The sequence below is a fragment of the Cynoglossus semilaevis genome, chromosome 2 (genome assembly GCF_000523025.1).
Source record: "Cynoglossus semilaevis isolate Cse_v1.0 chromosome 2, Cse_v1.0, whole genome shotgun sequence".
Classification (NCBI taxonomy): Eukaryota; Metazoa; Chordata; class Actinopteri; order Pleuronectiformes; family Cynoglossidae; genus Cynoglossus; species Cynoglossus semilaevis.
Window position 1 is genome coordinate 11554013 of NC_024308.1, and position 27110 is coordinate 11581122.

Consider the following 27110-nt stretch of genomic DNA (forward strand, 5'->3'; position numbering starts at 1 on the left):
TCCCCGAAATGCACTAAAATGCAAATAAGAGCATTTTGAAAAAGTAATAATAAAGAAATGTTTAAAAAAAATTTTTGAAAGAAAAATTTCAAACACTGCCTGTTTCTTCTCGATTTTTCATAGAAATTTCTTTTTGGAGTTTTTCACCAAAATTACAATTTCATGTCATTCTAGGTAAGATGTTGAAAATTTAAGAGGTCCAGGATTTTCTTCTCCTTTTGGGGAGCCGTCCTTGCCGGGAGTTGAATCGTGGCTACTGGGGGACACGGCAGGGTGAGTACCTTATTGTGCATGTTGGCCACGGTGTCGGCTTCTAGCTTCTGTCCTGGTCGGGTTAGTTGATTACTGTAGGCAAAATATTTTATTCCATCTATTTTAATATTTCAGTTTTTCTACATGGCCACAAGAGGGCGCCAGAACTCCAGCTCTGCAGCAGTGACTGTTCCGCTCAGACTCCATCTGCTTTGATGTCACGGTAAGAAGTCTGTACCAGTTCTGTCTGATGGTCATCTACTTCCTATCAAATAAGTAACAGTGTTTATATCAAAATGACCCTCAAATAGTAAAAATATTTCAAATACTACTCAGGTGTATGAATTACCAGTGGCCACATGTCGCATGTCCCAGTCGTCTTCCCATCACCGCGTTAGCTTTTTGCTTTTAAGGGACAATAATTGAGAAGTTGAGAAAATCACGGTCGCACGGGAGAGTGGAGTGTTACAGCAGTCGATGACTCACAGCTTGTATGGTCTGGAGGACATTACGTTGTAGAGTGGAGAGAAAGCTGACCCTGTGACAGAGAGAGATTAACCACAAGACCTTTTTTCAGATGCATTATGGGAATTGTCACAATCATTTACTTTTACTATTATAGAATTAAGACACTGCCCACTTGGGCAACCTTGTATAGTTGGTAGTCAATAAGTCGTAAATGGAAATTAAATATGGTTCAAATATCACATGATTATTACAGCTCCACTCAACAGTAAAACTCTGTGCCTTTTTTAACTGGACACTAATATCAGCACAGTGTTTGTCTTGAGACCAATCTGCTGGAAAATCAATTTTCCTCCAACCTAAATGAGTGACAGGTTCATGTGGTCAATATTTTTCACTAGTCTTTAAGTGTCTTAATGGTCTTGGGCCCTCTTATTTGTCAGATCTGATCTTATGATACCAACCCTCTCGGACCCTGAGGTCCTCCACCTCTAGTCTCTGGGTTTTTGGTCTCACCTTTGGAATGACTTCCAAAGGTGAGACCAAAAACCCACAGTGAACCTCAGGGCTGCAGAGACTGTCCATGTTTTTAAAGGCAGGCTCAAGAGCCACATTTTTAACTTTATTTTTAATTGACTTCAGCTCATTCATTTTACATCCTTTTAATCTCCGTCTCCCGAATTAGATTTTGAAATGATCTTATTTATCTATTTATATGTATCAGCTTTTACAAGACTCATTGTTTTAACTTATCTTATTGCTTTGTGCTGTCATGTTTCTACCTTTTTGCTCCAGTGTTTTCTTCTCCTCTTGAGGAGCCCTCCGTGCCGGGAGTTGAGTCGTGGCTGCCTGTGGGAGCGTCGTTCTGTGGGCTACCCTGGTGGGCTGGACGCTTGTTGCATATGGGCCACGGTGTCGGCTTCTGTCCTGGTCGGGTTAGTCCTCTGGGCGGCGTCAACTGTGGGCGGGACTTCCTGGTATGAATGTTTCCCCCATAAAGCTTTCTTCTCTTGGTGCCCAGCCTTATTGGGTCTTTTAACCTTTTATCTGTACAGCACTTTGTGCTACATTGATTGTATGAAAATTGTTGAGTTAAAGTTAATATATTGCTATTTGTTAGTCTTTCTGTTTCATAGTGGTTAATATATATATATATATATATATATATATATATATATATATATATTTTGCTAGACTTAGACTTGTTGATTTGTCATGATTAATCATGAACCTCTCAGGAGACAAAAACAGATACTATAAAATAAGACTTTTTTTTTATTGTTTTGTGAAACTAAATTTCATGTCATTTAAGGCGAGAGGTTCACAAAATGACATAATTTTACTGTTTTACAGGTGTAGATTTCTACAAGACTATTTGGTGGCAGTGGACCAGTGGCAAGATGTGGTACACAGCACCCCCTGCAGACAATGGTGAACAGCAAAATGATGCTGCGTTGACTCAAAAGGCAAGAATACAATTTTTGGAAATATTGAAAACATAAAACAAACTAATTTCACCAACTAACCCCAAATAATGATTGTGAATAATTATTTTCTCCTTAGTGTTGATAAAATATAATATATAAAATATAAATCATCTGATTGTTGTTTTTTTTTTTTTATCAGGCTTAACAGAAGATGGTTCTGCAAATGAAGCCAAGGCAAGTTTTGGTTATTATTAACTGCTATGGACATTTTGGAATTCTTGTGAAATTTGAATGCAGTAAATAGAGACTGTCCCAAAGGAATGACTGTTAATTTTGATTACTGTAGGTAAAATATTTTATTACATCTATTTTAATATTTCAGTATTTCTACATGGCCACAAGGGGGCGTCAGAACTCCAGCTCAGCAGCAGTGACTGTTCCGCTCAGACTCTTCCATCTGCTCTGCTGTCATGGTAAGAGATCTGCAGTCACACAAGACACTCCTGAGCTCATTGTCATTTGGTTTCATCTGCTTCTAAACCGAGCGCTAAAATCTAAACTTATCCGATGGGTCACAAACTGTTGGTCAAAATGTCAGATTTTGGTATCGTTTACTTTTTTGTGTAAAAGAAAAGCATATCGGAAAATGAAAAAGCATATTGGAAATATTCTTCACAACAAACAATCTGAATTTATCTTAGGTAAAGGCTGCTCATAAGAAGTGGACGGAACCATGTGATATTCTTACTTGTAATTTGGAAAGTAGGCACCGGGAGAAGGCGCTCCAGGGTTTCAGTTCTGTCTGATGCGCATCTACTTCCTGTCAAATAAGTCACAGTGTTTATATCAAAATGATTCTCAAATAGATAATCATGAATAATTGTGATTAAGCCACAGCAACACTGTGAAAATTCTGAAAATAATTTGATCAGAGCTTTTCTTTTAAGAGCTCAGTTTCCCATAATGCATTCTGAAAGAAGCCAACCGTCCAATTCTTACATTTGAGACTTTACCTTATTCCAGTTTAGTCCACTTGGCATGTTTAAAGACGCTAATAAATAAACAGGAAGTTGTGCCGCTCGTTCTTAAGTCTGACATAAATTCAGAAACAACTGAAACCTTCTTGCTGCATTGTAAGAGGCATTTAAGGAACCCACATATGTGTGTATATATATTGACATGTATAAAAGTTTAAACACAAACAAAGAAAAACAAAGATTAGCCAATAAAGAGATATGGTCCGTAGAGAAAATCAAACATAGACCAGGAGTCAAGTTTAGAAACAGTGAACACGGTGACTGTGCTCTGCTCCCTCTGTGAACTGAGGAAGGTTCTGGTCATTGTTGTGTGGTTCTTCATGTCAAGTTTAAAACGGTTGTCTTTAGAGGTTCCAACCTGAACATTGTGCCTTCTTCTCCAGGCAAATCCACTCACAGTTAAAATTCTGACACAGAATATATACGAGAAATGGACGTAGCCAATAGACTCACAGCAGACGTTTCTGTAACTCAACTCCTAACAGGGCTGTCACGCTCCATCTAAACAAAAAAAAGGGAAAGGACATTAACATTTTTATATTTTCTTGGCCTTTAAAATGACAGGCCTTAGAGCTGGTCATATTTCAGTATCTGGTTGACAGTTAGAAAAACAAACAGCCAGAGACATGTTGGTTTAAACTGATGTGGTGGTCCAAACCTTAACCTTTCATCTGAGCTCCAACTGAAAACTGGCTCATCTGTAAGACTGTTACAGGCTGGTCTTTGGCTTCTAGAAATCATAATAGAGAATCGTAATGAAGACATCTTGTGTTTTTCTTACGGAGTGGCTTCAGCTGCTCTAATAAAACTAAACTAGGAGAAAAGATCTGACTTTTTTGAAAATAAGTTTTGAGTTTAGATCTGAATAGCTGCGTCCATTTCTCATGTACATTTAAAACACCTGCTGTGATTCACTTCCTCTTTCCTCCTAGATGAAAGAACAAACAACCTACATTGAAGAAAAATCATTTGACAAAGCTAAGTACTGCACTTCCTGCCGGCCAAAATGGCTGCCATGGTGGACCACACATACAAAACCATACACACTAATCAACAACTGTCTTCAAAAATGACCATGGTCACATAATGCAACAATTAGAAAAGGAAAAAAAAAGTGAAAAAGAAAATTGGTTGATGTGAAAAAGTATAAAGCATAAAGAAAAGAAATGAGCTTGATATGTGCAAATGCCCTGCTTTTCTCTTCACTGAACCGTTTCTGTCTCTCTTTGCAGACAGTAATTTCGTCGTCTGGGTCAAGCTGTATTTGCTGTGAAATATATATATAAAATATATCACTGTTACAGTGATAAAAAACAAACAACGAAAAAATGTTTCCATCATCAATCAGAAATGTAAGCATAAGGTCCACGTCTGTAGAATTACATTAAAATGTTTCAGCCTATGACATTTTGGTACTTCTGCCAATTAGGTGGGATTGAAAACCTGTGACCACAGACTCGATCAATTCCTGTCTGCACTACCTTCGATAATTCACCTGTCTAAATGTGACCTCTTGAAAGTGTATGGCTTTTAGACAGACTCTCAGGCAGCAGCATGGAGTCACAGGTCTGAAGGTTCAGACCAGAAAGCAGCATGAATCTCTGAATAACATTAGAAGCTTCTGTACAAATCAGGCACAAAAACATGTTTTGCGTTGAGCACTCCAGTCTGAAAGCTCTGCTCTTTGGTACAACAGCAGAGATGGTCGCTGAGCAGCACAAAGGAAATTCCACAGGTCTGAAGGGAAGTGGGTTTGCAGAGCAACTTGAGCCGCAATGCATTGGCTGCTACTGTGGTGTTAGGGGTGGGGATAGGGTTAGGGGTTATAATCCTTTCGTCATCACAAAGAAACATCCGTGTGGTAAAACAGTGGAAACAACGCTGCCAGTCAGAGGTCAAGAGGAGTTCTCCAAACGCTACGCCTCGAAATCCTCACTGACATCACTTCACCTCAGTACTGAAGTGACCTCAATATTACCAAACCAGCAGGCTCGAGAGAAAGTCCTCGGGTTGGAGATCTTGGATCGCAAAGTCACTAATATGCAGACATGGCTGCAAGAAAAGTTAGGTCTGGAAACCAAATGCTACATGTAGGTCCACTGAACCAGTCTGACCTCGGAGTGAAGCTCCCCAGCGCTGAATGGATTCTTGAAGGTCAGTGTTTTGAAAGAACCAAAATTTTGCAGCTACGTCACCAGGTCGACCTTTTCTAACGGAGTTGGTCCACAGACAAGTGGTGTCCTGAAATGGACAGAAAAAAATGTCCCTACGACTCCCACTGCAGTGTTAATGCTCCCGCAGCTCTATGTGCTACAGTCAGTGGCCATGTCTGTCAGCAGTGGGTGGCCTCCATGGGTGACAGCGTCAGGATGCTGCGATCGTTGGAGTAGAAGTTCTCCATGTCATTCCAAGACCTGAAACGGCAGCAGTGATGGAGGGTTAGGGCACTGACGCAGTGTTGGTGTGTCCATTTGTGTTTGTGTGTCGTGGAGTGAAGCAGTGTTTGGTGGTCACTAACTAACCAACAGTCTGCAAAACCAGGCTGGTGAAAAGGTGAAAAGTGATAAAAGGAGGAGTAAAAAAGAAGTTGAGATGATGTTAGTGATGAGTATCACAAGTCTCTCCTTACCTTACCATATACCATAACAGCACTGTATCGATTTTTTATTAACAATTAACAGTCAAATATTCATGGTGTTGGTTCATTTTTTTGATTTTTTTTTCTTCTATAGCGATTACAAATGTAGATCTCTCTGCTCCACTTACCTAATGACCTAATGATAAGAATGCAACAGTGTGTTTAGTATTCTGACAGTTTTCTTACAATTGACCTTAAAAATAATATGTATTTTTGCCTATATTATCACAGTATTTAGCAATATATCATATTGTTGCCCGCTGTATCCCCAGATTCCTGCTAATATACACCCCTATTCAACACCACCATAACACCTTCAGCTTGGTTCTTGTTAATAACAGAAGACACTGAGAGACTTGAGATACTGAAATCAAGGATAAAAATCAAAGCAAAATAAGGGGCAACAAGCATCAACATTCTTGCTTGAGTTTAGATTCACACTCAAAGACAATCAAAATGTCACCTTCTGAAACCTGAGAGTGGACCAACAACCCAAATATCTGGCTTCAATCATCATTTCGTCCTTATCTTATTTAATGATGTCACCTTCTATAATTTGTTAGTCCATGTATTTTAGCAACACAAGAAAAGCCTCATAAATGTAAAAGGGCACAGTTGCTTAATGTTATTATAGAAAGTAACATCTCAATATTCTTACTTCAAGTTATAGGTAGCAGGTATTCACACATCCATAACTACTCTCCCATCTACTTGTTCTAAAAAAATGTTTTAAACCGTTATAAAGTCGTTTGTCATGTCCATTAGACTTGAACATTTCTGCACCAAATATTTACATGGTGGTTTCTAACGTGACCTGTGACATTTAACTTCACACTGCTGCGAGTCAAAGACAACCGTTTTAAGCCTTGCTCATCATGTAGACAGAACTAGCCTGTGACTCAGGAAAACATCACTGACGATGATTAGAAGTGACAGGACATAAGCAGCAAACCGCCAGTGGGAACAAAGACACCGAGAACGAGCACAACAAGCTGATTTCTGACAAGACGGAGCTCAGGAGGGAACACTGGGAGAGCCGATTAAAATCGGGCAGATGTTTAAGACACAAAGTGGTAGGGACGTGTTCACACGCAGAGAGAAGGAGAGTGAGAGGGTTTTAAAGGGTGAGGAGACACGTATACATACAGCAGGACATTGTGTACAAAATACCAAAGGCAACAGAGCAGCCCACATGCAACAGTTTGGACTCTGAACATCCTGGTTTTATAACCTGTCCTGGACAATCAGTAGTGACCAGGTCAGATTATAAAAGAAGGTTTAGTCAAGAAGGTTGACCTCTTCATGGAAGAACATATAAGGCTTCAGGATTTCATGTAAGGTATACATACAGGAAGTTGCAAACAAACAATTCCACAGTACTGGACCGTATTTCGCAGCAGCCTCTCTGGATAAATTTGTCATCCCCTCGTTTTAGGAGAGTCGGTGAGCCTCCATCTAAACTGCACTTCTATTCCAATGAATTACAAAGATGAGGAAATGTTCTAATGTAAGGAGAAGCAATAGAACAAAGATGTATTGGATTATGTCCCATTCCAGAGTGACTGTGTTGATAAATGTTATCGAGCAAATTCAATTTTTATTGGTATAATTTTTCTACTGGGCAAAAAATTGAAGACATTTGACAATTGAATTAATTCAGCATTTTGTCTGGAGGTATGATGGTCAAAGTAACATTTATTTGACATTTCTACAGAGACTCAGCTACTGGGGATTTATCTCATTAATTAGATCAAATATCTGAGTCTGAAGCTTCAACTGGGGTTGCCAATAAATACCAAATAAATTGGAATTTTTGTTTTTATATCTGGTTGTTAATATATTGGCGATATATAATATCCAGTCAGTAAGTATGATACATAGGACTGGATAGATGCACACTGTCTTACACCTCTGGCAGTATCCTAGCGTTAAGGCCTAATGTGGGAGTGACTTAATCACTCTTCTGTTTTCATCTTTCTCAAATCACAATGGTAAAAAAAGGTGGATGAAAGTTTGATAAACAAATATCTCTATCTTTATATTCACTCAAGTCTCTTCTGTTCCCTTTAACTGTGTGAAGGGGCTGAACTGAGATTCTAAAAACATCCACAAATGACACTCCAGACATTTTCCTACACATCTCCTGCCGGCCCTCCAGTCAAATGCTCGGAAAATGTTAGAATAAGCCCACATGAAATCATCGAGGAAACCTCCAGAAAATTAACAGGGAGCAGGTGGTCGAATGCGTTGCCTTTTACAATCTTTACCCAGGTGTCACCCCTCGTCTAAGACCGACTGGATTTTTTTTTCTCTTGCTATGCCTAAAGTTGTATCCTGCTTCATCCTTAATTTGAAAAAAAAAGGGCCAGTCTCCCAAACAATATTTTTCAGGTTTTTGGCTTTTTTTGGGGGAGGGGGGCAAGAGCTGGTGAAAGGAAAGAGATGAGCCATTTTTCTCTAAGCAGCACTGACTTCTACAAGTTGTTGAGACTGCTGGCAAATGACTTCAGAGACTGTATCTAAACACTTCATCTTCTTCTTTTCCGTTCAGCTTTATCCCTTTTTTTTCCCCAAATCAACATTTTCCATTTTAACCTGTTCTCTGCATCTTCTACTCTGACTCCAATTATCTGCATATCACTGTATCTAAACACTATGAACCATATAAAACAAGTTCAAAACAACAAGTTCAAATGAAACATTTCTGGTTTGGTGCTCTCACTATGCCAAGAGGGCTTTGTGGGTGAAAAAAAGCTAAATTTTCCGAGTACCTTGTTAGAAGTAATAAACACATTTCTACATTTACATAGGATGCACTAAATAAATAAATAAATAAGAAGGAATTAAAAATATATTTTCTAGAAATAAAAATGAAAATCTGGGGTAACTCCAAGTATATATATAGAGAAGTGAGTATCTTGGCTTCTGATTTGCAGATTCATTCGGTTTAGGCTGAGCCAGAGTTAGAAAACAATCAATCATTCCCACAGGAGCAAGTTAAGTGTTTCTTTGACCCTGAAGTGACTTAAACAGCTTTGTGTTCCTTAAAACTAAAATGGCCCTGACAACAACACAAATTGATTAATTTTATAGGTGAAATGTCCACATAAGAGAACACTGAACAGTTTATCTCCCAGCACTACATTTACTCCTGTAGCTGCATCCCATCAGGACTTTTCAACTGTACCTCTTGATTTTACATCTTAATGGTCCATAGGGGGTAAGGGGAGAGGTCGAGTGCATCCCTCGTGTGACCAACATGCTGACACAATATCCACACAAATGCAGAGACTGACAAACGCATACATAGTCATGAACCAGCACACAGGATCTGACCTAATCTGCATCTACTGCAACACAATGGTACATCTTCATTACTGATCTGATCAATACTGAGTGTCTGCGGCTCTTTTGGGGGGTTATTGATTGCTCAGCAGAAAGGGCCAATCAGGTCAATAAATTAATGACGTGACACAATGGGACTCAGGTAAAAAAAAAAAAGAAAAGACAATAACAGTGAAACTGCCGACTGAGCAGAGCGAGAAACTGTGAGCTCAGCAAACACATCTTTAAAGCTGCACTTGGCAAAAATATTTGAAAAAATATATCAATGAATAGACTGGGACTTTCTTGCAAAATCTTAAGACAATGATAATATAAAAAAATAATTTGCATTCATGAGATTCCCCTTTTTGCAATAAAATCATATTTTGCAACATGCAGCTTGAAAGATACCCTCTTGATATGAATATTTTAAAGAGCTTCACATATCACAAACAGGAAGTCACAAATTAATCCAATACATCTACAACCACAAGATTACATCATATGATTCCACTAAAGCAAGAGAACCCCCCACAGCACCCTGAACAAAAACAAACAAACAAAAAAAAAAACTGATACTGACAAGATGAACTCCTGGATTCAACAGAAGTAACAAAAATGTAAAAGCACACACTGGCCTTGTGCTAAAGTGCATTACAGATTTTACTCCCAGCCTGGATTTCAAGACAGGTTTAAAAGGAAACAGAAGAGGCCAACAGGAATCACCGAACAACAAATAAATGCAGAGACGATGAAGACAAAGAAACGTGAAGAAGAGAGAGAGAGATGCACACACGCAAGACAAGGTTACAAACAGCAGTGTAATATCGAGGCCTTTAAAGTCGAGCCTTACTGATTACAGATTAGACAATATTAGCTTATTGCAGGCATATGTGTTGATACAGTGCTCGATATAAATAAGAAACAAGACAGAAAACATTGCAATAACAATAACCTGCCAGCCTTGAGTAAATGTAAAGGGAAATTTGAGGGTTGCACCTCACTGTGTAATAAAAAGAATATTAGTATATCAATATTAGACTTCTGTCACTCTCCAGTATCCAGTTACCATCAGCCTCGCTCTACGGATGGGTCATTATTTTCTCACCACTGCACAGGGGCCTTACAGATTTACTGGGACTCATATTCTCCCCTGACTACGCTACATTTAGAGCTACAGGCTTTGTAAATGGCCTGGTCAACACAGTCCTTTCAGTTGTTATTGTGAGGAGTGTGACTGTAAGGTAAGAACACTTTATTCTGATGAATCACCCCCCAGGTCCGTCCTCAAATGGTCATTCAGATCAAGAAAAACCTTGAACAACAATTGACTTGCAGCTCTGGTTAAGGACTACTGCATTCAGGTCTGATTTCCAAATTCTCAAACCAACGTATTAAATTCAGTGTTAGTGCTAGTTGTAGCCTTTCCCACCTGTTGCTGCGGCTGGACACCTGGCAATGGTTGACACTGTCCTGGCACTGCCCCGTCATTTGCTCCAGGAAGTGGGCCAAGCGGGTACAGCCGCTCTGCCCATGTTGGAAGCAGCACAGGGACTCCACACAGCTGAGGGTCTCGGCTGGGGCTGATATAGACTGCAGAGGGATAAAGAGGTAGATAAGAAGTGGGAACAGTGTAAAAAAAAAAAGGTAGAAAAGACAGCAAAGGACAACAATGGGAGGAAGCAAAAGAAAAGAAAGGAAGGGGAGAGCAGACAAAATGGAAATAAATTATCACTCTGAAAAACAAGGGTCACTTCAGAACTGACAGGGTGACTGCAGGATGAACAGACATGCCATCACAGGAACAATGATTTACAGAGACAAAGAATGAATGAATTATGAACAAATCATAAATAACAAAAACCTTTCTTTGGTCTCTAAAGATATTTCTTTAAACCTTAGTAATAAAAACACAGCTCAGGGCACAGAGCTGCTGACAAGAAAAAAATATTTTCTTTTACATCCTATTAGCATAAGATAAGGATAAGGATTTTGATGGAGTAATTAGTTCCCTGCGATGGGCCAGGCTGAACCTGCATATTATTATAATATGTTTTCTAAATGTTCTTTTAAAGACAGACAGTCACTTTCTCTCGCTGCAGCTCTTTGCAGATTGTCATCTCTATGATGAATCACTCATTAGACAACAAATCTATATCATGCAGCATAAACTTACCCTGACTCAAAACCAGCCAATCAGATTCTTTTTTATTCCTCAGTTATCAGTTTGTTGCGTTCTTATAATCTACTCCATAGGAATAAAAGAAAATTGAAAGCGTATGCAAACTGTACATTTATAAAACCCAAGAATAAACTTAGAAATAATTCATTGGAATACAACTAACTATTTAACCAGTTAAAATCAAATTTAAATTAATTTACCAATTTTTAAAATTTTTAAGGCGTGTACTTAGTTTTCTGGAAATATGTTTCTACGACACACAGTTGTAGCCCTGCAGCACTTTAGTAATTACACTGGCATCAGTAGACAAAGTTGAATGGAGCTGCCACTGCTGCCTAGAAACCTGTGGGATCAGGTGGCGCTACTGTTCTGAGTCAGCACCCGAGAGAAAGCGGGAGTAGGGGGAGGGTAGTTGGAGAGGTCGAAGAGAGTGGTGGAGGCGAGGAGAGGATACATTTGTGCAGTCTGCAACCTGAACTATTTTTTCCAGTATAAGTGGACAGCATAATTATAGATTATCCTCACAGTACATTTGGTGACCCATTCATTATCAGCCTTAATTTGTACTTTTCAATACTGTCATTACAGGCATTAATTGCTTTCAAGATTAATTATACTGTGGGGAATAGAAAAACGGCATTGTTAGGTGTTAAAAACTGTGTCCATCAGCACATCTTAACTCCTCAACACTTTTTTCATGCTTCAGAACCTATCACTCAAGTCATGTCCATACAATTAGAGGCATTATTTCATGATAGTTAAAGTAAAGACAGGTTTGTTTTCCAGCTTAGTGCTGTGACACCCTACTCTCAACATCAACCTCTGATTGCAGTGTGGCCACTTTTACTTTTCTCTGCAACAGGAATTCGAGATGCTGTTGGCATGAAACCAACCATTTGGTTTTCTGTCTTTTGCTGCAACAGCGCAAAACTGTGTATGCTGCAGGTGTCAAACATCTCTGAAGAATTCTGTCAATATTTTCTGTCTTGTTTGTTGGCAGTCAGTGAGTACACTTGGTCATTTTTTTTTAAAGCAGTAGCCAGCTCTTGCATTCTTAAAGAAAGCTGCGGAATGTGATTCTTCCAAACTCAAACTGAGTCCAAGTACAAACCACAGGAAAACCAGCCAAGCCACAAGTGTGTCTGGGTAGTAATGCATCTCCTACAAGACCTTGTTCGTTGCTGAGATGTCCTTGGTGTTTACACGTCAGTGTGACCTCACCGGTAATAAAAGCTGCTGCTTTTGATTAACTCTACAGTGACTTGTTGACCCAAACTACCAAGCATGAATCTCTTATAGCGATCAGTCAAGAAGCAGATGCTCGTGTCCGATTCTAACCAGACAGCACGTTAGCATAAAAGTGAAAGAATGCCATTAAATCTTTCAACTGGCTATCTCACAATAGTCTTTTTCTTTGTTTTATGTTCCAGATAAATCATCAATATGACAATTAGAGATCAGAACAGAACATATTTAAAACCATACTGTGGATTCAAAAATTATAAAAAAATTAAACATTATTTATGCCAACTGCAATAATTCACACATCAATATGGACAACAAAAACTATACAGTGGGAGCAAATACCTAAAAAAAAAACTGACAGTGGATGAACAGTGAACTCATGCCAACAGCATTCTCCCTCTCTCTGCACCGATTACACTCTGACCGTTTTTTTTTAGACCGAACTTCAGAGCAGTATATAGAGAGGTCAATGGTTTCTGGAGTTCAGGGTTAGGGTAAGGTTAGTCGTGCAAGGATTGAGGTAGATGGCAGTGATCATGGTTGTGTCATTCACACAGGGGTTGAGACTGACAGACAAATACATTAGGGTTTGATAATATGACATATGATAATAGAGAGTGGTCATGGGAAAACAATCAGAGTGCAGGTATTTTTTTGAAACAGGCAACATAACGTTTTGGGGTGCAAGGGTTGGCTGGTCCTCAGTAAAGGCCCCCAGCAGTGAGGGTATGGGGACGATGGCAGAGACATACTGTACATGTATGGTACTACCTAGGGGAGCAGGGGTCTGGGCCTTTGGGTAGCAGGGGGAGGATAAGCAGCTAGCAGGTGCCAATTGTCCTCCCCTGGGCTCCGCTGGACTTTAACAGGGTCATATTCTGGGCCGACTGAACCCTCACCCTCTTCCATCTGAAGGACACAAGATGCTTACAGTGAGCCCTGCTGGCTTTTGAACAGTTCAACCATCAGTCAGCCAGGTACACTGTGTGCAGGTCAGACGTCAAAAAAGCAACATAATCAGTTGGGCCAGCCTTGTAGTCACTGCAAAAAATAGCCACTTTAATTTTCTTGTTATTAAATATCATCACTGACAAAGTTATAAAGTGGATATTTTTTCAGTGCTTGGTATTTACCAATGAGCAGATTTATAAAACAGTTTGGTTGTCATTTTGTAAATGTCAGTTAATGTATATAATAATATATTAATAGAGAGGCAAATAACAGTAGTCCTCACTCTACTGTGAGATCTAACTGAACGTCATATTACTCCTGGTCAGCTTTTCTAAAGCCCACCAGAAGTGACCTTGCCAAAACCTTCAACACAACAGAGCTGGGAGCAAACAACTGCATCCTGCTCTTTGTAACCAAACACCGGTGTGTGTCCCACATTTTACCCCCCTGCTGCAGAGCTGAGCTCTCTGTGAAGAAAGTATTCAGACATAACTGCTTGTCTTGTTTTGATGAGGTCACACATAATTCCGAAAAGTAATACTAAATGGCCCTGGATTTCCTCCAACAGAAGTCAAACTACTGTGCAATAGGTTTGTAAGACTTTTATGTGCCACGAGCAATCTTTTTTTTTAACATGCCACGTTTGCTGGCAAATAAAAGTTAACTACAAGACACTTAGCCAATCAGCCGATCAACTCACTGGACATTTCATTAGAGTCACCCATTTGAAAGCTCAGTAATAGAGGTACAATTTGTTCGTCACTGGGATGGCAATGTTAGATTTGTTAGGAACTACACAGACCGATGGTACGAGCTATTGTTGTAGAGATAAAAATATTTTTAACACACTTCCACTGTCACAAACATCTCCTCTCACATAAATTGTTGAACATGGGTTTGCTGTACTTAACTGCACAGCCACTTGAACTCACTTTGATTAAGCATTTTTTAAAACGTGATGAGAAGATTCCCTGTGGATCTGCATCATTACATTCAGTGAAAAAACAGCCCCAGCTGTGTGATCCCATCATGAAAAAAAAAAAAAACTTCTGAGGAATGACACCGTTAGGAATTATAGCAGTTCTTCAAGCAAAAGTAGGTTAAATCGATAAGCAACAACATGTACCTAATGAATGGGCCAGTACAAATAGATATTGCACCTAAACCCCTACAATTCTGTGCTTCAGAACAATAACTTACAGGACTGAAGACATCCACGCAGTACATCTATATGTTGCAACACTAAAAATACAAGTATGTACGAGTTTTTTTTCTTCATCTACAAAAATCTACCTTTCTTCAAAAAGAGAGCTCACATTAGAATGTTTTTTTCTTGCAGACTGTTGACTGTAATATCAACTTTGATGGCAGAAGATCTGCAAGACTTCAACACAAAACAGACGTGATAATAACACAGCTGTCTGTCATGCTTTTGATGTGCCGTAATGTGAGGAGTCCAGACATGTGGAGTCTGTCATGCAGCTGCAGTGGATGATCAGTCCTAAGCTTTGGGTCTGCTGGAGTCATGCAGGTGGACAATTCTCAGGGTAGTTGGAAACATCAGTCTGAGAACGTTCAGCTTGGACATAAGACCGACCATGCTATGGGCAAAACGTAAGATTTGATGTGCTGCACCATCATGCCTGGCTGTGGCTGGTAGACAAGATTCAGGACTGACAACTGACCACAGACTTGGGGCAAATGCAAGTACAGGACTTCATGGTCTGATGGGTGCTCCATAAACTAGGACTCAGAACCCAAGACAGGATCTCTGTGCACAACAGTGCCAGACAGCACTGTGTCATGACTGCCAGGGAAACAATACTGATGAGTATTGTGAAGCTTCTCATGTGATTCTTTCATTCATTCATTTCTTCATGCAGTGTATGGAGAGATGACAGCGCTTTGATTAAACAGGCAGGATTTGGATGAGCTGTAACATCACATTCACTACGTCACTCTTTTCACAAAAATGCATCACATGCAGCGACTGAAATGCTTTTCATCACATTTTCTCGGTGTCATCGCTGACCTTGACAGGCCCCCATACTTGTTTATTCAACAATCACGGAGAATGCTGATTGGCCTTTCCAGTGCATGCAGTCACAGATGGGGAATAAAAAGGCACAGGTAGGACTAAAACAACTCAAGAGCTGGGAAAACATTCCGGTCTTATTTAAATCACCATTGGCAGGAGCACTTATTCAGAAAAGCAATGTTGTAGGTATCACCTATAGGGTGATTATTTCAAACATTTTTCCCCCTCTGAAACGTAAGACTCAAGACTCATTTTAAGTTAAATGAATAAACTACTTTGTATTTATGATTTTATATTAGAAAAGATGTGATCATAAAAGTGTGAAATAAGTTAGGTCATAATTGAAGACTGACTACCAAGTGACAGCAATGAAAAAGAGTGATCAATTGCGTTTGAATAGAGCACTCCTGGGACACTTCTTTTATCTGATTTGATTTTCTGGATGTATTTTAAGCCCAGGCCTGGATCACGCTCATCTCTTCTACCTAATTTTGCCCAGCTGGCTCTTGGCTCTGGACAGAGGCTGCAGAGCGATGAAGTCATCTCCTATTGCCACACGGTTGGAATACATCTACGACAGGAGCACAGGCAGAGAGAAGCAGAGAAAGGGAGAGAACACACCCACACACACACATACAGGGACAGATAAAGGTCAGAAAGGTTAGAAACTAGGTCTTTCACACACCTTAGGGGTTAAACACACACATCTGGAAAGGGTTGAGAGATAAAACAGCAAACATCACAGCCTTTTCTTTAGAAGACAAGAGGAGAGTTTAGATGGAGGCATCAGTATAGAATCAGTATAGCTGAAAGGTGACCATACACACTGTTGGACAGTCTATGTGCTGTACTGCAGAGGTAAGTCATGTGGTGTGTGTGCGCACGTATGTTTTCTGAAGAACTTGTGTGAAGACGATAATCTCCGTGACTGTCACAGAGGCTGAGAAAATAATGTGTTTTTAAACAATATTAAACACATCTTCTCTGGAGAGGCTGTGTTGCTTTGACATTGTAAGTTTTTTTTTCTTCCCTTGGGGCTCCAGTCACCTCTCAGGAAATACATTTTCTATTTTTGTCACACGAGAGGGATTCAGTATTAAATCTTACTCAGAACAGAAAAGTTATCTTAACTTTTAACTTTCTCCAGACACCAGAAAATTTTAATTCATTTTAAAAAAGAACTGTTTTAACAGTACTTTCTGTGCTGCAGTCTATTTGGACATTTCATTATTGTTTAATATTTAATCAATATTCTTAAAAATCTCTCTTAGAAGACAAAGCCTAACCTGCCTGCCCCAGTCAATGCAAAAAGCAAACAATTACATTTTTTCATGTAGGAAATGTTCCAATGTTTGGACCCTTGCCCGATCATCCCCTAGTCCTTGTGTTACCTGACTCTTCTGTGTATTGGTGGGCTGCAGATGTCTGTAGAAGACCTTCTTCACCACATCAGGAAACAGACAGGTTATTACAATGATGATGATGGCGAACCAGGCCGAACCGCTGGAAAGCAGCTGCACGAATACAAAGTACATGTCCTGGGTGTGGAGGAAAGGCCTGGAAGGACAAAAGGACGGTAGTTAATGACAGCAGCAGTAAGACTATAGAAGAACATATGAATTGTATTTAGCATTAAAACACATTTCCCATCAAATGGTAAAATGAAGCTACTAACTGGGTACGAGTTTAAAATGAACAACAGCAACAGCAATAAATGCCATGTCTTTTATGTAGAATTTAGAATTGAACTGAATGCATCACATGGGCTTCAGAAAAGATATTAAATAAATAAATAAAAAAAATGCAATGACTAATTTAGGAGAATGGATGAAAATTGTTAAACATGTTATTGAACTGACAACAAAAAAAATCTATAGATTATATAAAATATTTTATTAACTTCATAGAGATAAAAGACCTGATCAGTCACACAGATTAAATCGTGGCTCCTGCCAGTCTGACAGCTGACGTCACTGGATGAAGTGATTAAGATTGATGAAGAAACTAAGGCAAACACAGGTCACGACAAACATTAACAACCTCATGTGTGCACATCTGTCAGTGCTCCTTATGTTGTATGCTTTCTACACAAAAGTACTGGCAATTCATATTTACTTAAATGCAGTGTTAGGAACAAAAATAAAAACAGTAGATATATGTGTGTGCTGTTGTTCTCACCAGATGATGCCTCCATAGAAGAGAGAGAAGATGAAGTAGAAGGCAATCGAACCCCATGTCACAAAATGGTTCATCCACGTCCAGAAATGAGTCTCTAAAGCAAGCTGAAACCACACACACACACACACACACACACACACAGAGGATAACTGGGTGTAAATCTAGTTGTAAAATCAATAAAATACTGGGGCTTTGAGAGCGGTCTTGACCCCACTAGGACAGAAAATTCGCCCATTAATGGTACTGACAGCGTCCTCATATCTCACAGTAAACTGCATTAAATCACTGACACTATACTATAATTTAGAGAAGCCTAATACGTCACACAGTGGTATCTTAACTGACAACATTAATTTATTACTCTCTATATGCACTGGTAAGTTTAGGAAAGTCACAGACATGTTTTTACCAAAATGTTTAAAGCAAGGACAATAAGGTATTTTTATGCTAACTATTTTAAAAAAAATCTGAAATAACAAACCTGCTGATTAAGCATGAGGTGTCACTTACCTTTAGTGTAACAGTGATGACCATGACGGTGAACACAAGCGTTCCAAAAGTCCAGTTTCCAAACATCTACGAAACAAACATGACTGTTACTGAAATCGTCAACATTATTACACGGCAGCAACAAAGACCTGTCATATTAGTATTCTTTTCTTACGCAAATAATTCATTTGTACAGAATGAAAAAATGAAATGAAAGCTTCCACTAACACAGTTTTAATTCAGTCTCCTTGACTTACAGTATAAGTGTGAATGTGCTGTTGATCCACAGTGGAAATTCTTTAAAACCATATCTGCACATTATGGCATGGTTCTTTCGTGTACATAGAGTGAGTGCATGAATACAACACAGATCTGTATTTATATAGAGAAACTCTCATGTTGACGCACTGTTTCTCTCTTGCCAGTCAATTTAAGACCCTGCTGGAGTCTGAGCAGTGAGAGCTAGTGTGAGGTACAAAGATGTTTTCAGAAAAGAAAGTCAGGGGAGTAGACAATGATCTTAAGCCTTGGACTTTTTCTCTTGATCCTAACAGATCAATTTTAGTGGAGTGGATCAGTGAATCATGTGTTTGGAATTTCTTCAGAAAAGGTCTCCACCTTAACAGACGAAACAAATTATCTTATACGTCTTGAGGGTTGCTGCTAATCACATGATTTGTTATAAAGTAAACATCAATAATGAATGTTTCTGAACTATCATTTTTTTATTATTATTGTCTTCAGTATTAATACCAGAGAAAGAGAAATCATACAGATTGCCCCAGAGTTTTACCCCCCGTAGAGACATGCATTCAGCAGTAGAACAGACTCTTACCAACTGCCTGTTTGCTCGCAAGATCTGAAGACATGCACAGCATGAAGGCAGAACGAAAAATAGGAATCAACGGAAAAAAAATAAGAGGAAAAAAACCAAGCAAAGAGCAATAAGAGGGAAATACCAAACTTCAGACATGATATGCAGAGGAGGAAGAAAGACAAGAAAAAACATAATTTGTGAAAAAATGCCAGAGTCACAGGAAATATGACAAGGAATAAAAAAACACATAGTAAAAAAATAATATATATTTATATGTATAGGGTTAGAACACTTATCAGGTTGAATAAAAGCTGTTAAACATGGAGATAGAAAAGTCAGAAGAAGAAATGGCAAAAACTGTAGAGTAATTTATCATTACATTAACAAAAAAACCAAAACACAACACACACGACAAATCCACATTTGTAGTGTGAACTTGTCTAGCACTCATTAAAGAAAACAGATTCTCAAACAGAATAAGAATTGCAGAAAATAAATATATGAAACACACACATGCACAATTTAACACGCACCTGCCCGTTGCCCATTAGGGTAGTGTCTTCTCCCATCAGTATATATGACCCAAAGAAGAAGACGAAGGCATGGCAGAAGCCCAGCAGAGTCCAGTACAAAAATGTCCGAAAAGACAGCAAAGAGTTCTTGCTGATGTCCCTGTAACAAACACAGAGTTCTCTCAATTCACAATAAATAAGTGATGGTTACATTTCCCACATGGTAGCTTCTTTCACAAAATCCCCAACTCATCCTCACCTGTACAGACCAGGTTTGTTTTGTAGTACATGTGGATGGACCAGCTGTTCAAACAGACTGTACACCAGTATGGGCAGCGAGGTGAAGCAGATGTTATACAGTGTCAGATAAACACTGTCATACAGCGTCTGGGAATAAAGCAGACACAACTTTATTTAACACAAAGGCGTTGTTGACAGTGCACGGCAGAAAAGGATTCATGACAACATACAGTTTTGATAACTACATCATATAGTAAAAAAATACACACTGAAAAACAACAGGAGACAACACGAGTGGACAAATGGAATGATTAAGTACAATGTAATAGCATAACAAATATGTCTCTTATTCCCTTTGACAAACACTCTTTTTACAGATTGGAAAAATATTCACAGTTTTATTCTTACAAGTAATTTACTAGCTGATTTTTTCACAATTTTATTCCAAATATGTGGTAAAATTTTCTGTCAGCTAAGCAATGCACAAAATACACAGAACTGAGCTCTGACAACAATGAAAGCAATAAAGACACTTACTTGTTGTGAAAACAAACAGAAGAACTGGTATAAAAACTGGGGGGTGATAAAACATACATTCTGCAAAACATGGGAAAGAAAAAAAATGTTTAAATAATTGCTGTTTTAATCAGGATTTTTTAATATACCAATTCTTTTAACTGTAGTTATGATTATTTAACATAATTACTCACCTTGTAGAAAAAGTACTGTACAAGTGTTGATATTCTAATATAGTAGAAGTGACCGTGGACCAACAGGAGTTTAGCCAGAAACTTGAACCTGGCGATTGCATAGTCGCTGTTTCTCACAGCCTGACGACCCTCTTTACCCATGATACCTGTAAAAACAGGCGCAGAGACACAAGTGAGACAAGACGCAGTAAAAAAGGTTATTAGGAATATAATGATTATGCAAGTTGTTACCTATGCCCACGTGGGCTTCCTGTATCATGCTGACATCATTGGCTCCGTCACCAATTGCTAAGGTGATGGGTTTCTCTGGAGATATTTTTATAAGACGGACCACCTGCGGAGAACAGTTATCAGCTATAGATAAACCTAAGACAGAAAAATAAATTGGTGTGTATGGGTGCCTGTGTGTATTTCCAAGGAATGATACCTTTGCTTTCTGCAGAGGGGCCATACGGCAGCACAGCACAGCTGAGCAGTTTTTGCACACTTCCATGAAGAGCTTTTCATGTTCCCTCAATGCTAAAGACAGACTGGCTCCGTCCACAACTAGCCCATGTTGAATTACGTGGTCTTCCTTTATCCTGGGAACAGAGAGCAAGGATGAGTTGAGCTTTGTTTAAATGAAAAAGAAACGTATAATGAGTCCATTAACTGACCTCCGGGCTAGTCTGCGGAGCTGCTCAGCGCACTCATTATCAGAGCGCTGCTGCAGAAGCTCCAGTATGTTCATGGTCCTGTGGAAGTGACCACAGGAGAGGCTGACGCTGACGGCTGTCTCATGTTTGTCACCTGTCAGCACCCATACTTTGATCCCTGCCATCCGTAAGGCTTCGATGGTCTCCTGGACTTTGTCCTGGAGTCTGCAAAAAATGGAAGTGAAAGAGGATACATTTTTCACGTGGTCAAGATTGAACAAAGCTCAGATTAGAAAAGTGTTTAAACTGAAAAAAAAGTCCCCATAGAAAGGAATTCCGTGTCTGTGAGCATAAGGACAAACCTATTTCTGACACAAACGGAGCAGATAAAAGAAAGAAATAGCAGTGTTTAGTGAAGAGTGTGAGAAGAGGAGGAGGCTTATATCTGTAGAGCAGATGGTGCGTGGTTGCAAATGCGTATCAACACTCATTTCCAGCGAGGCAGTGTCTCCTTGCAGACTATACACTGTCCCTCCCTCCTACTGTTAAACAAACAGTTTCTGAACGTCTCCTTGCAGACTATACACTGTCCAGTTGTTTAACAGTAGGAGGGAGTCCTACTGTTAAACAAACAGTTTCTGAATATTTGTTGTGTACATTAAGGTCCCAACTTCCTTTGGCAAAAATATCTTCTTAAAATAAATAATGTGCCAAATAATCTTCAGGTTTATTTTCACAAAATTGATTAAAATCATAATTTAATTTGCAACTATGACAATATTTAGCTGTTGAGCCTAACCATGTGGATATAAATCAGCTGTTCTTAGGCACACAATGGCAGCCATGCGTTATTGACTAATTGGCAGTGGGAAGATGGAGTTAAAAACACAGGTTATATAAATACACCATATGTTTGTTTCTAAAAAGGCTTTGACATTACAGCAAATGATCTCAGAGCTATTTTCTGAGATTGTTTATCGGGTGAAACTTTCACCGATGGCATTGGATTTATTTTTAATACAATTTGAGTGAGTCCCCTGAATCACTATTGAGAACAGCTCCAGTAAACCATACTGTAAAGAGTTTGTCTAAAGATTAACGACTGAGCTCGTGTTTGTATTTAGCAGCATCGACAATAATTTATTCCAATTTATTCATTAAAGTCCGTACTTGTCCTCCACCCCCGTTGCACCCAGAAGCTGCAGGTCTTTCTCTATATAGCTGAAGGCCTCTTGCAGTTTCTCCTCCCTCTGCTGCAGTGCCGTGCGGGCGCTGTTCAGACGCTTGTCCACATCGATGTACTCCTCTGGGCTGAAATGACGACATGCTACCACCAGTGTCCGCAGCCCTTTCTAAAGAAGAAAAAAAGTAAGGAAATGTAAGAGATTCGTGACTTGAATTGCGGCAATGGGTGTTGAGCAAATAAAAAGTATGTAATATAAGAGCCGGAGTGAAGAAAAAAAACAAGAGGGAAAGATGACAGAAAAGAAAAGAGATGGCCACAAATCAAACCGGTCCAGGTCTGGAAATGCATCGTGTGAGTGGCTGAGAGATGGATCTACATTCTAATGGACTGAACACAACAGAACTTAAGGTAATTACTGAACTGCAAGGTAATATCCAGGCTTCACACAATAGTGAACTATAAGAGTCAGATACATTCAGGTGCAACTTCACAGAAGACTCTCTCTCTTGTTGACTGAGGTTATATTTTTGACTGACTGGAGACAAGCACATTTTGAAAACAAAGCACCAGGGTAACTTGTAAAAGAAGCAAACTTTCTGACAAATGGAATGCATTAAGATAAAAGCATGAATACAGACGACTCCTCACCAATGCAAACTCATCAACATGCAGTCTGGTCTTTTCTATTTCACCACTGGTCGTAAAAGGCAAGATGGCTGATTCTGCTCCTTTGGTGAAGAGCACGGTCCCTCCTGGGGCATAATGAGAACACAAAGGAGGCAAAATAATCTTGGTGAAATGACATTATTAGATGTGCATTGTATGTATAATAATTAAAAGTTACATACTTTACTCCTAGTGGAAAAATGTTTTTATACTGAGGTGATAAATTATACCAGAAGTTACTGGAATATTAGATATTTCACACAGCAGTGCCACAAGCAGGCAAGTGCACAGTTCCAGCATTCACAAACAGCTGGACAGACAGTGTCTGGTCCACACGTTAGGCCTACTTTGTTTATTATATACCAAATGAAGGATTGTTACCTGAGGGAGTCTGCAGGATGACACTCATCCTTCTACGGTTTGGATCAAACTCCAATACATGCAGCAGTTTGTACCTAAAGAACAAAATAAAGCATTGATTTAAGCAACAAATCAGTGATTTTGTGTTCCTGATCATTTAAACTATTTTTCCAGAGGATTATTTTTTCAGTTTTTTGGAGAATTTCTTTCTTAAAAACAGCAATTCTTTAAATGCATTTTTTTTTGCATTATCTTATATATGTAGCGGTACTATAAAAATAATAAATAAATTTTTACAAGTGAATACAGAACACTTTTACATTCATATTTTTTTTCTATAAATAGGATTTTAATGAAAACATTTAAGCTAATGTCAAGGCCATAAAATGTCAGTGCTTCTTTAATAAAGATGATGACCAAACAACAGGTCTGTATACTTTCAGATACACAGAAAGACATACTTCTCCGATTTGCCAAATGTTTTTATCTCCATTGTGTCTCCGTTGCTGCGAGTGAAGGCCACTCCGATTCTAGTGAAGTGAGAATCAAAGACATTACATTAGAATTATTCTTCAGAGAATTAAGACCTACACAAGATAAAAATCCAATTTGTATGAAGGATCTTTTAAAGGTCTGTGGTCCTTTAAGATTTATAAATGGATAAATAAGGTTTCAGTTAGATCTGTCCTTGGACCAGTCAATCATCTACATTATTACTATTTCAGGGTCAGCTTGAGCTGGTGCTGCTGCTGTTAATAATTTATACCATGCAGTGACTATCATGGAAAATATACACCAAAATGAAACAAAAACAGAACAACAAATGTTAGTATATGTCCATGTAATCTGAACAGGCCAACTTATTTTTATTTTGCAGCACAGAAACTACTGTACATTGTCCGGAATCACTGATAACTTCCTGAAATGTCAATTTCAGGAAGTTGTGCTTCATGTTCATAGTCAGCTCTCCTTTATTTTTCCACAGGGAAACAAAAATGTGAATTTCCCTTCTGTGGGATGGATAAAAGACTTATCTGAAAAGCTTTTGTTTTAACATGTTTGATTCCAACCTTTTAAACTGAACTGCTGTACATGCGCACGTACTGAACAGAAATGTGTAATTTGGAAACATGTGTGCACTATATTCAAATATTACAAATGAGCATGTTAGAAAAACTGAACTCAACTAATATTTTGTTGTCACTGAACAGTGAAAAATCTATTTAACTTTTGGCTTCATACAATATTTTACATACTTTATTTACAATTAATTTGTAATTTTACCTTTTTGCTGCCTCCACCAGAGCTTTCTCATCTGGAGAAGAGGCGTAGTATTCCATGTGACTGGAGGAGAAACCGTTAACATGAGAGAAGGGATCTCCTCCCCCACCCAGACAGTCAGGCTGGTCGTAGCTGATTTGAACTGTGTGACACAATGACACCGCCTTGAGGAACAACATTTCATCACCAATCTAAAAGACAGAGACAGAGAAGACAGTGAACACCACTGTGCCATAAAGAGCCAATCTGCATCAGACTAAAGAGACTGAGTGTAACTCATAAAGATGTTAGTCACCAGGTGAGGCACGGAACCGTCTGGTGAGTCGTCAGTCATTCCCTCCGGTACCAGTTTACCGTTAACTTCACGATACTTGGTTCCATTAATAGAACACTCACGAAACTGCATCTCGTTTTCTGTTAGTGTGCCAGTCTTATCAGTGAAAACATACTCCACCTGGGAAACAGAACAACAAAAAAACTTTAAATGTATAACAATCTTATAAGAATAAATATAAATTTTACAAATATTCCCTTGTTCTTTATGTAGTTACTTTTGTGCTATGGAAAAAAAATGCTCATATAATATTGGATATTTTAAAAGCTCTTCAGATAAGATATTTGACACATATACATATAAGTTAAAAGAAATAATTGGAAACAAATTAATTTGTGGCTGATGACGCATTGTTCATAAACAGATAATAATCTTAGCCAAATGTACGGTGTGTGCCTGTGTGTGTGTGCACGTTTCCTCGACTTCTATACCTGGCCAAGCTCCTCGTTGAGGTCAGATGTGTTGACCTGAGCCTTCTGGTCACTCTCTTCGTGATAAAGGTCCAAATCCCACCCTATAAAAAAAGACCCAAGGAATTTCTGCATCTCCACAGTAACGTAGAGCGAGATGGGGATGATGAAGTTGTAGAGGACCATGAAGGCCAAGAAGTCTGAGATAAACTTCAAGATCTAAAAGAGGCAGAAGAAAACAGTTTGTGCTTAGAAGACACAAAATGAGCAATAAATATATCAATGTCATGTAAATTGTACAGTAAAACAAGGGAAAAGGGTCTGTGAAGCCAACTCAACGAACCGAAATACTGTTTCTCTCCTGCTCAGTCTTGTAGTTATAGAAAGGCTCGTCCCACTTGTCCTCAGCCTGCCAGGCATACTTTAGGATAGTGCTGAGGATCGCCTCGAACAGCAAAATGCCCAGGTATATGATCAGGAAGGTATTCATGGACCTGTCAGGAAAATTGTATTTTCATGTGAACATTTATGGAGGGTCAACCAGAAAACAGTCTCCTTATTATCTGAGAAGAAAAAAAAAAGACCAACTTTTCCACCGCAGAGCGTTTCTGGGACTTGCATTTGTAGTTGAGAGCCATCTTGGACTCCATGCCTGTGTAAACTGCCACACCTACAACATCACAGTGGGTGGGTAAGACATAAGGTAATTTGACCACTTGTCATGTTGTACAGAAAACATCAAGATTCACATAGAACATGGTAATAATAGGTGGAACCAGTTCAGAAAATATATATCACAGTGCATGACTTTCTGTTTGTATCACAGCATACAGAGCTAAGGTACTAGTTTGTCATATTCAAGCTCCTTAAGCCACAGCGGCCTCATAGTTATTTCAGAGGAAGGTTGTTTTAAAGTGCTTCACAGCCTCACCAAAAATCTCTTTGGTATTTTTCAACCTGGCGCCTCGCAGCAGCAGATTCTCAGGGCCAAGAGGCCTAACAGAAAAATACAAAAAAAGAAAACAAAATTTTGACAGTCCTACCAATGGATTAAGCAGCAGAAATCAAAACGAGGAATCTTACCTGACTATCTCCTCCCCATGCTGAGTCACAGTAATACGACCAACAAACCTGAAAAATTCACAGGAATTTCAGATGAGGGTGACAAGTCCAACAAGTGGGAGAGCACATACCATATGTATTTACCTCATCTCATGGCAACATTACACTAAACCCTATACCTAATAGCTCAACCTCAAATGAGGATTTTCAGGAGGTGAGAAATGAGACATTAATGCATCACAGATGTGCCAAGATAATGACAAAAAAAATTAGTTAAATGTTTAAAATCATGCTTGTACGACATAGTTTACTCAGATTACAGGAAGTTGACAATAGCTGGTTTCATTTATTGGATTTGACTGCAGGTTAGGAAGTACTAGACATGTACAACAATGCATAGAGGGGCTACTGAATGACGGTGCCCATTTAAAAATACACTGATCGATCCTAATTAAGTGCTCAGCTGAGGCAGACATGGGAAAGAGGACCGGTGTAAATACAGAAGCTAAATCTAAAAATGTTTAACTATTTTCTGCAACACCCCATGAAAATTCATGTGTTTGCTCGTTTTTTTATTTTTCCAAAAACAACAATTCTAAAAAAAAATCTAAAAAATAAAAAAAAATTCTAAAAAAAAAAATTAAAAAAAAAAAAAGACGAAACTTGGTCGA

General features: G+C 38.9%; 1 protein-coding gene and 1 long non-coding RNA gene across 2 annotated transcripts in view; one reads left to right on the forward strand and one right to left on the reverse strand.

The window, feature by feature from the left end:
* The first annotated feature begins 2384 nt into the window (after nt 1–2384).
* Nucleotides 2385–4333, forward strand: LOC112486681 (uncharacterized). Its single transcript, XR_003049175.1, has 2 exons — nt 2385–2617; nt 4114–4333. It is a non-coding gene; the product is annotated as an uncharacterized LOC112486681 (long non-coding RNA).
* Nucleotides 2739–27110, reverse strand: part of atp11b (ATPase phospholipid transporting 11B) — a 50438-nt gene continuing 26066 nt past the window's right edge. Inside the window, exons 8-30 of the mRNA XM_008338226.3 lie at nt 26461–26508; nt 26309–26373; nt 25966–26047; nt 25721–25871; nt 25399–25596; nt 24929–25087; nt 24637–24824; nt 23814–23882; nt 23374–23447; nt 22975–23078; nt 22311–22492; nt 21162–21365; nt 20933–21086; nt 20737–20839; nt 20506–20651; nt 20333–20392; nt 19815–19942; nt 19577–19715; nt 18248–18313; nt 17738–17841; nt 16951–17116; nt 10576–10736; nt 2739–5595 (exon numbers count right to left, since the gene is read on the reverse strand). Coding sequence (XP_008336448.1) covers nt 5514–5595; nt 10576–10736; nt 16951–17116; nt 17738–17841; nt 18248–18313; nt 19577–19715; nt 19815–19942; nt 20333–20392; nt 20506–20651; nt 20737–20839; nt 20933–21086; nt 21162–21365; nt 22311–22492; nt 22975–23078; nt 23374–23447; nt 23814–23882; nt 24637–24824; nt 24929–25087; nt 25399–25596; nt 25721–25871; nt 25966–26047; nt 26309–26373; nt 26461–26508 — 2833 coding nt within the window. The 3' untranslated portion in view covers nt 2739–5513. The remainder of the gene's footprint in view (nt 5596–10575; nt 10737–16950; nt 17117–17737; nt 17842–18247; nt 18314–19576; nt 19716–19814; nt 19943–20332; nt 20393–20505; nt 20652–20736; nt 20840–20932; nt 21087–21161; nt 21366–22310; nt 22493–22974; nt 23079–23373; nt 23448–23813; nt 23883–24636; nt 24825–24928; nt 25088–25398; nt 25597–25720; nt 25872–25965; nt 26048–26308; nt 26374–26460; nt 26509–27110) is intronic.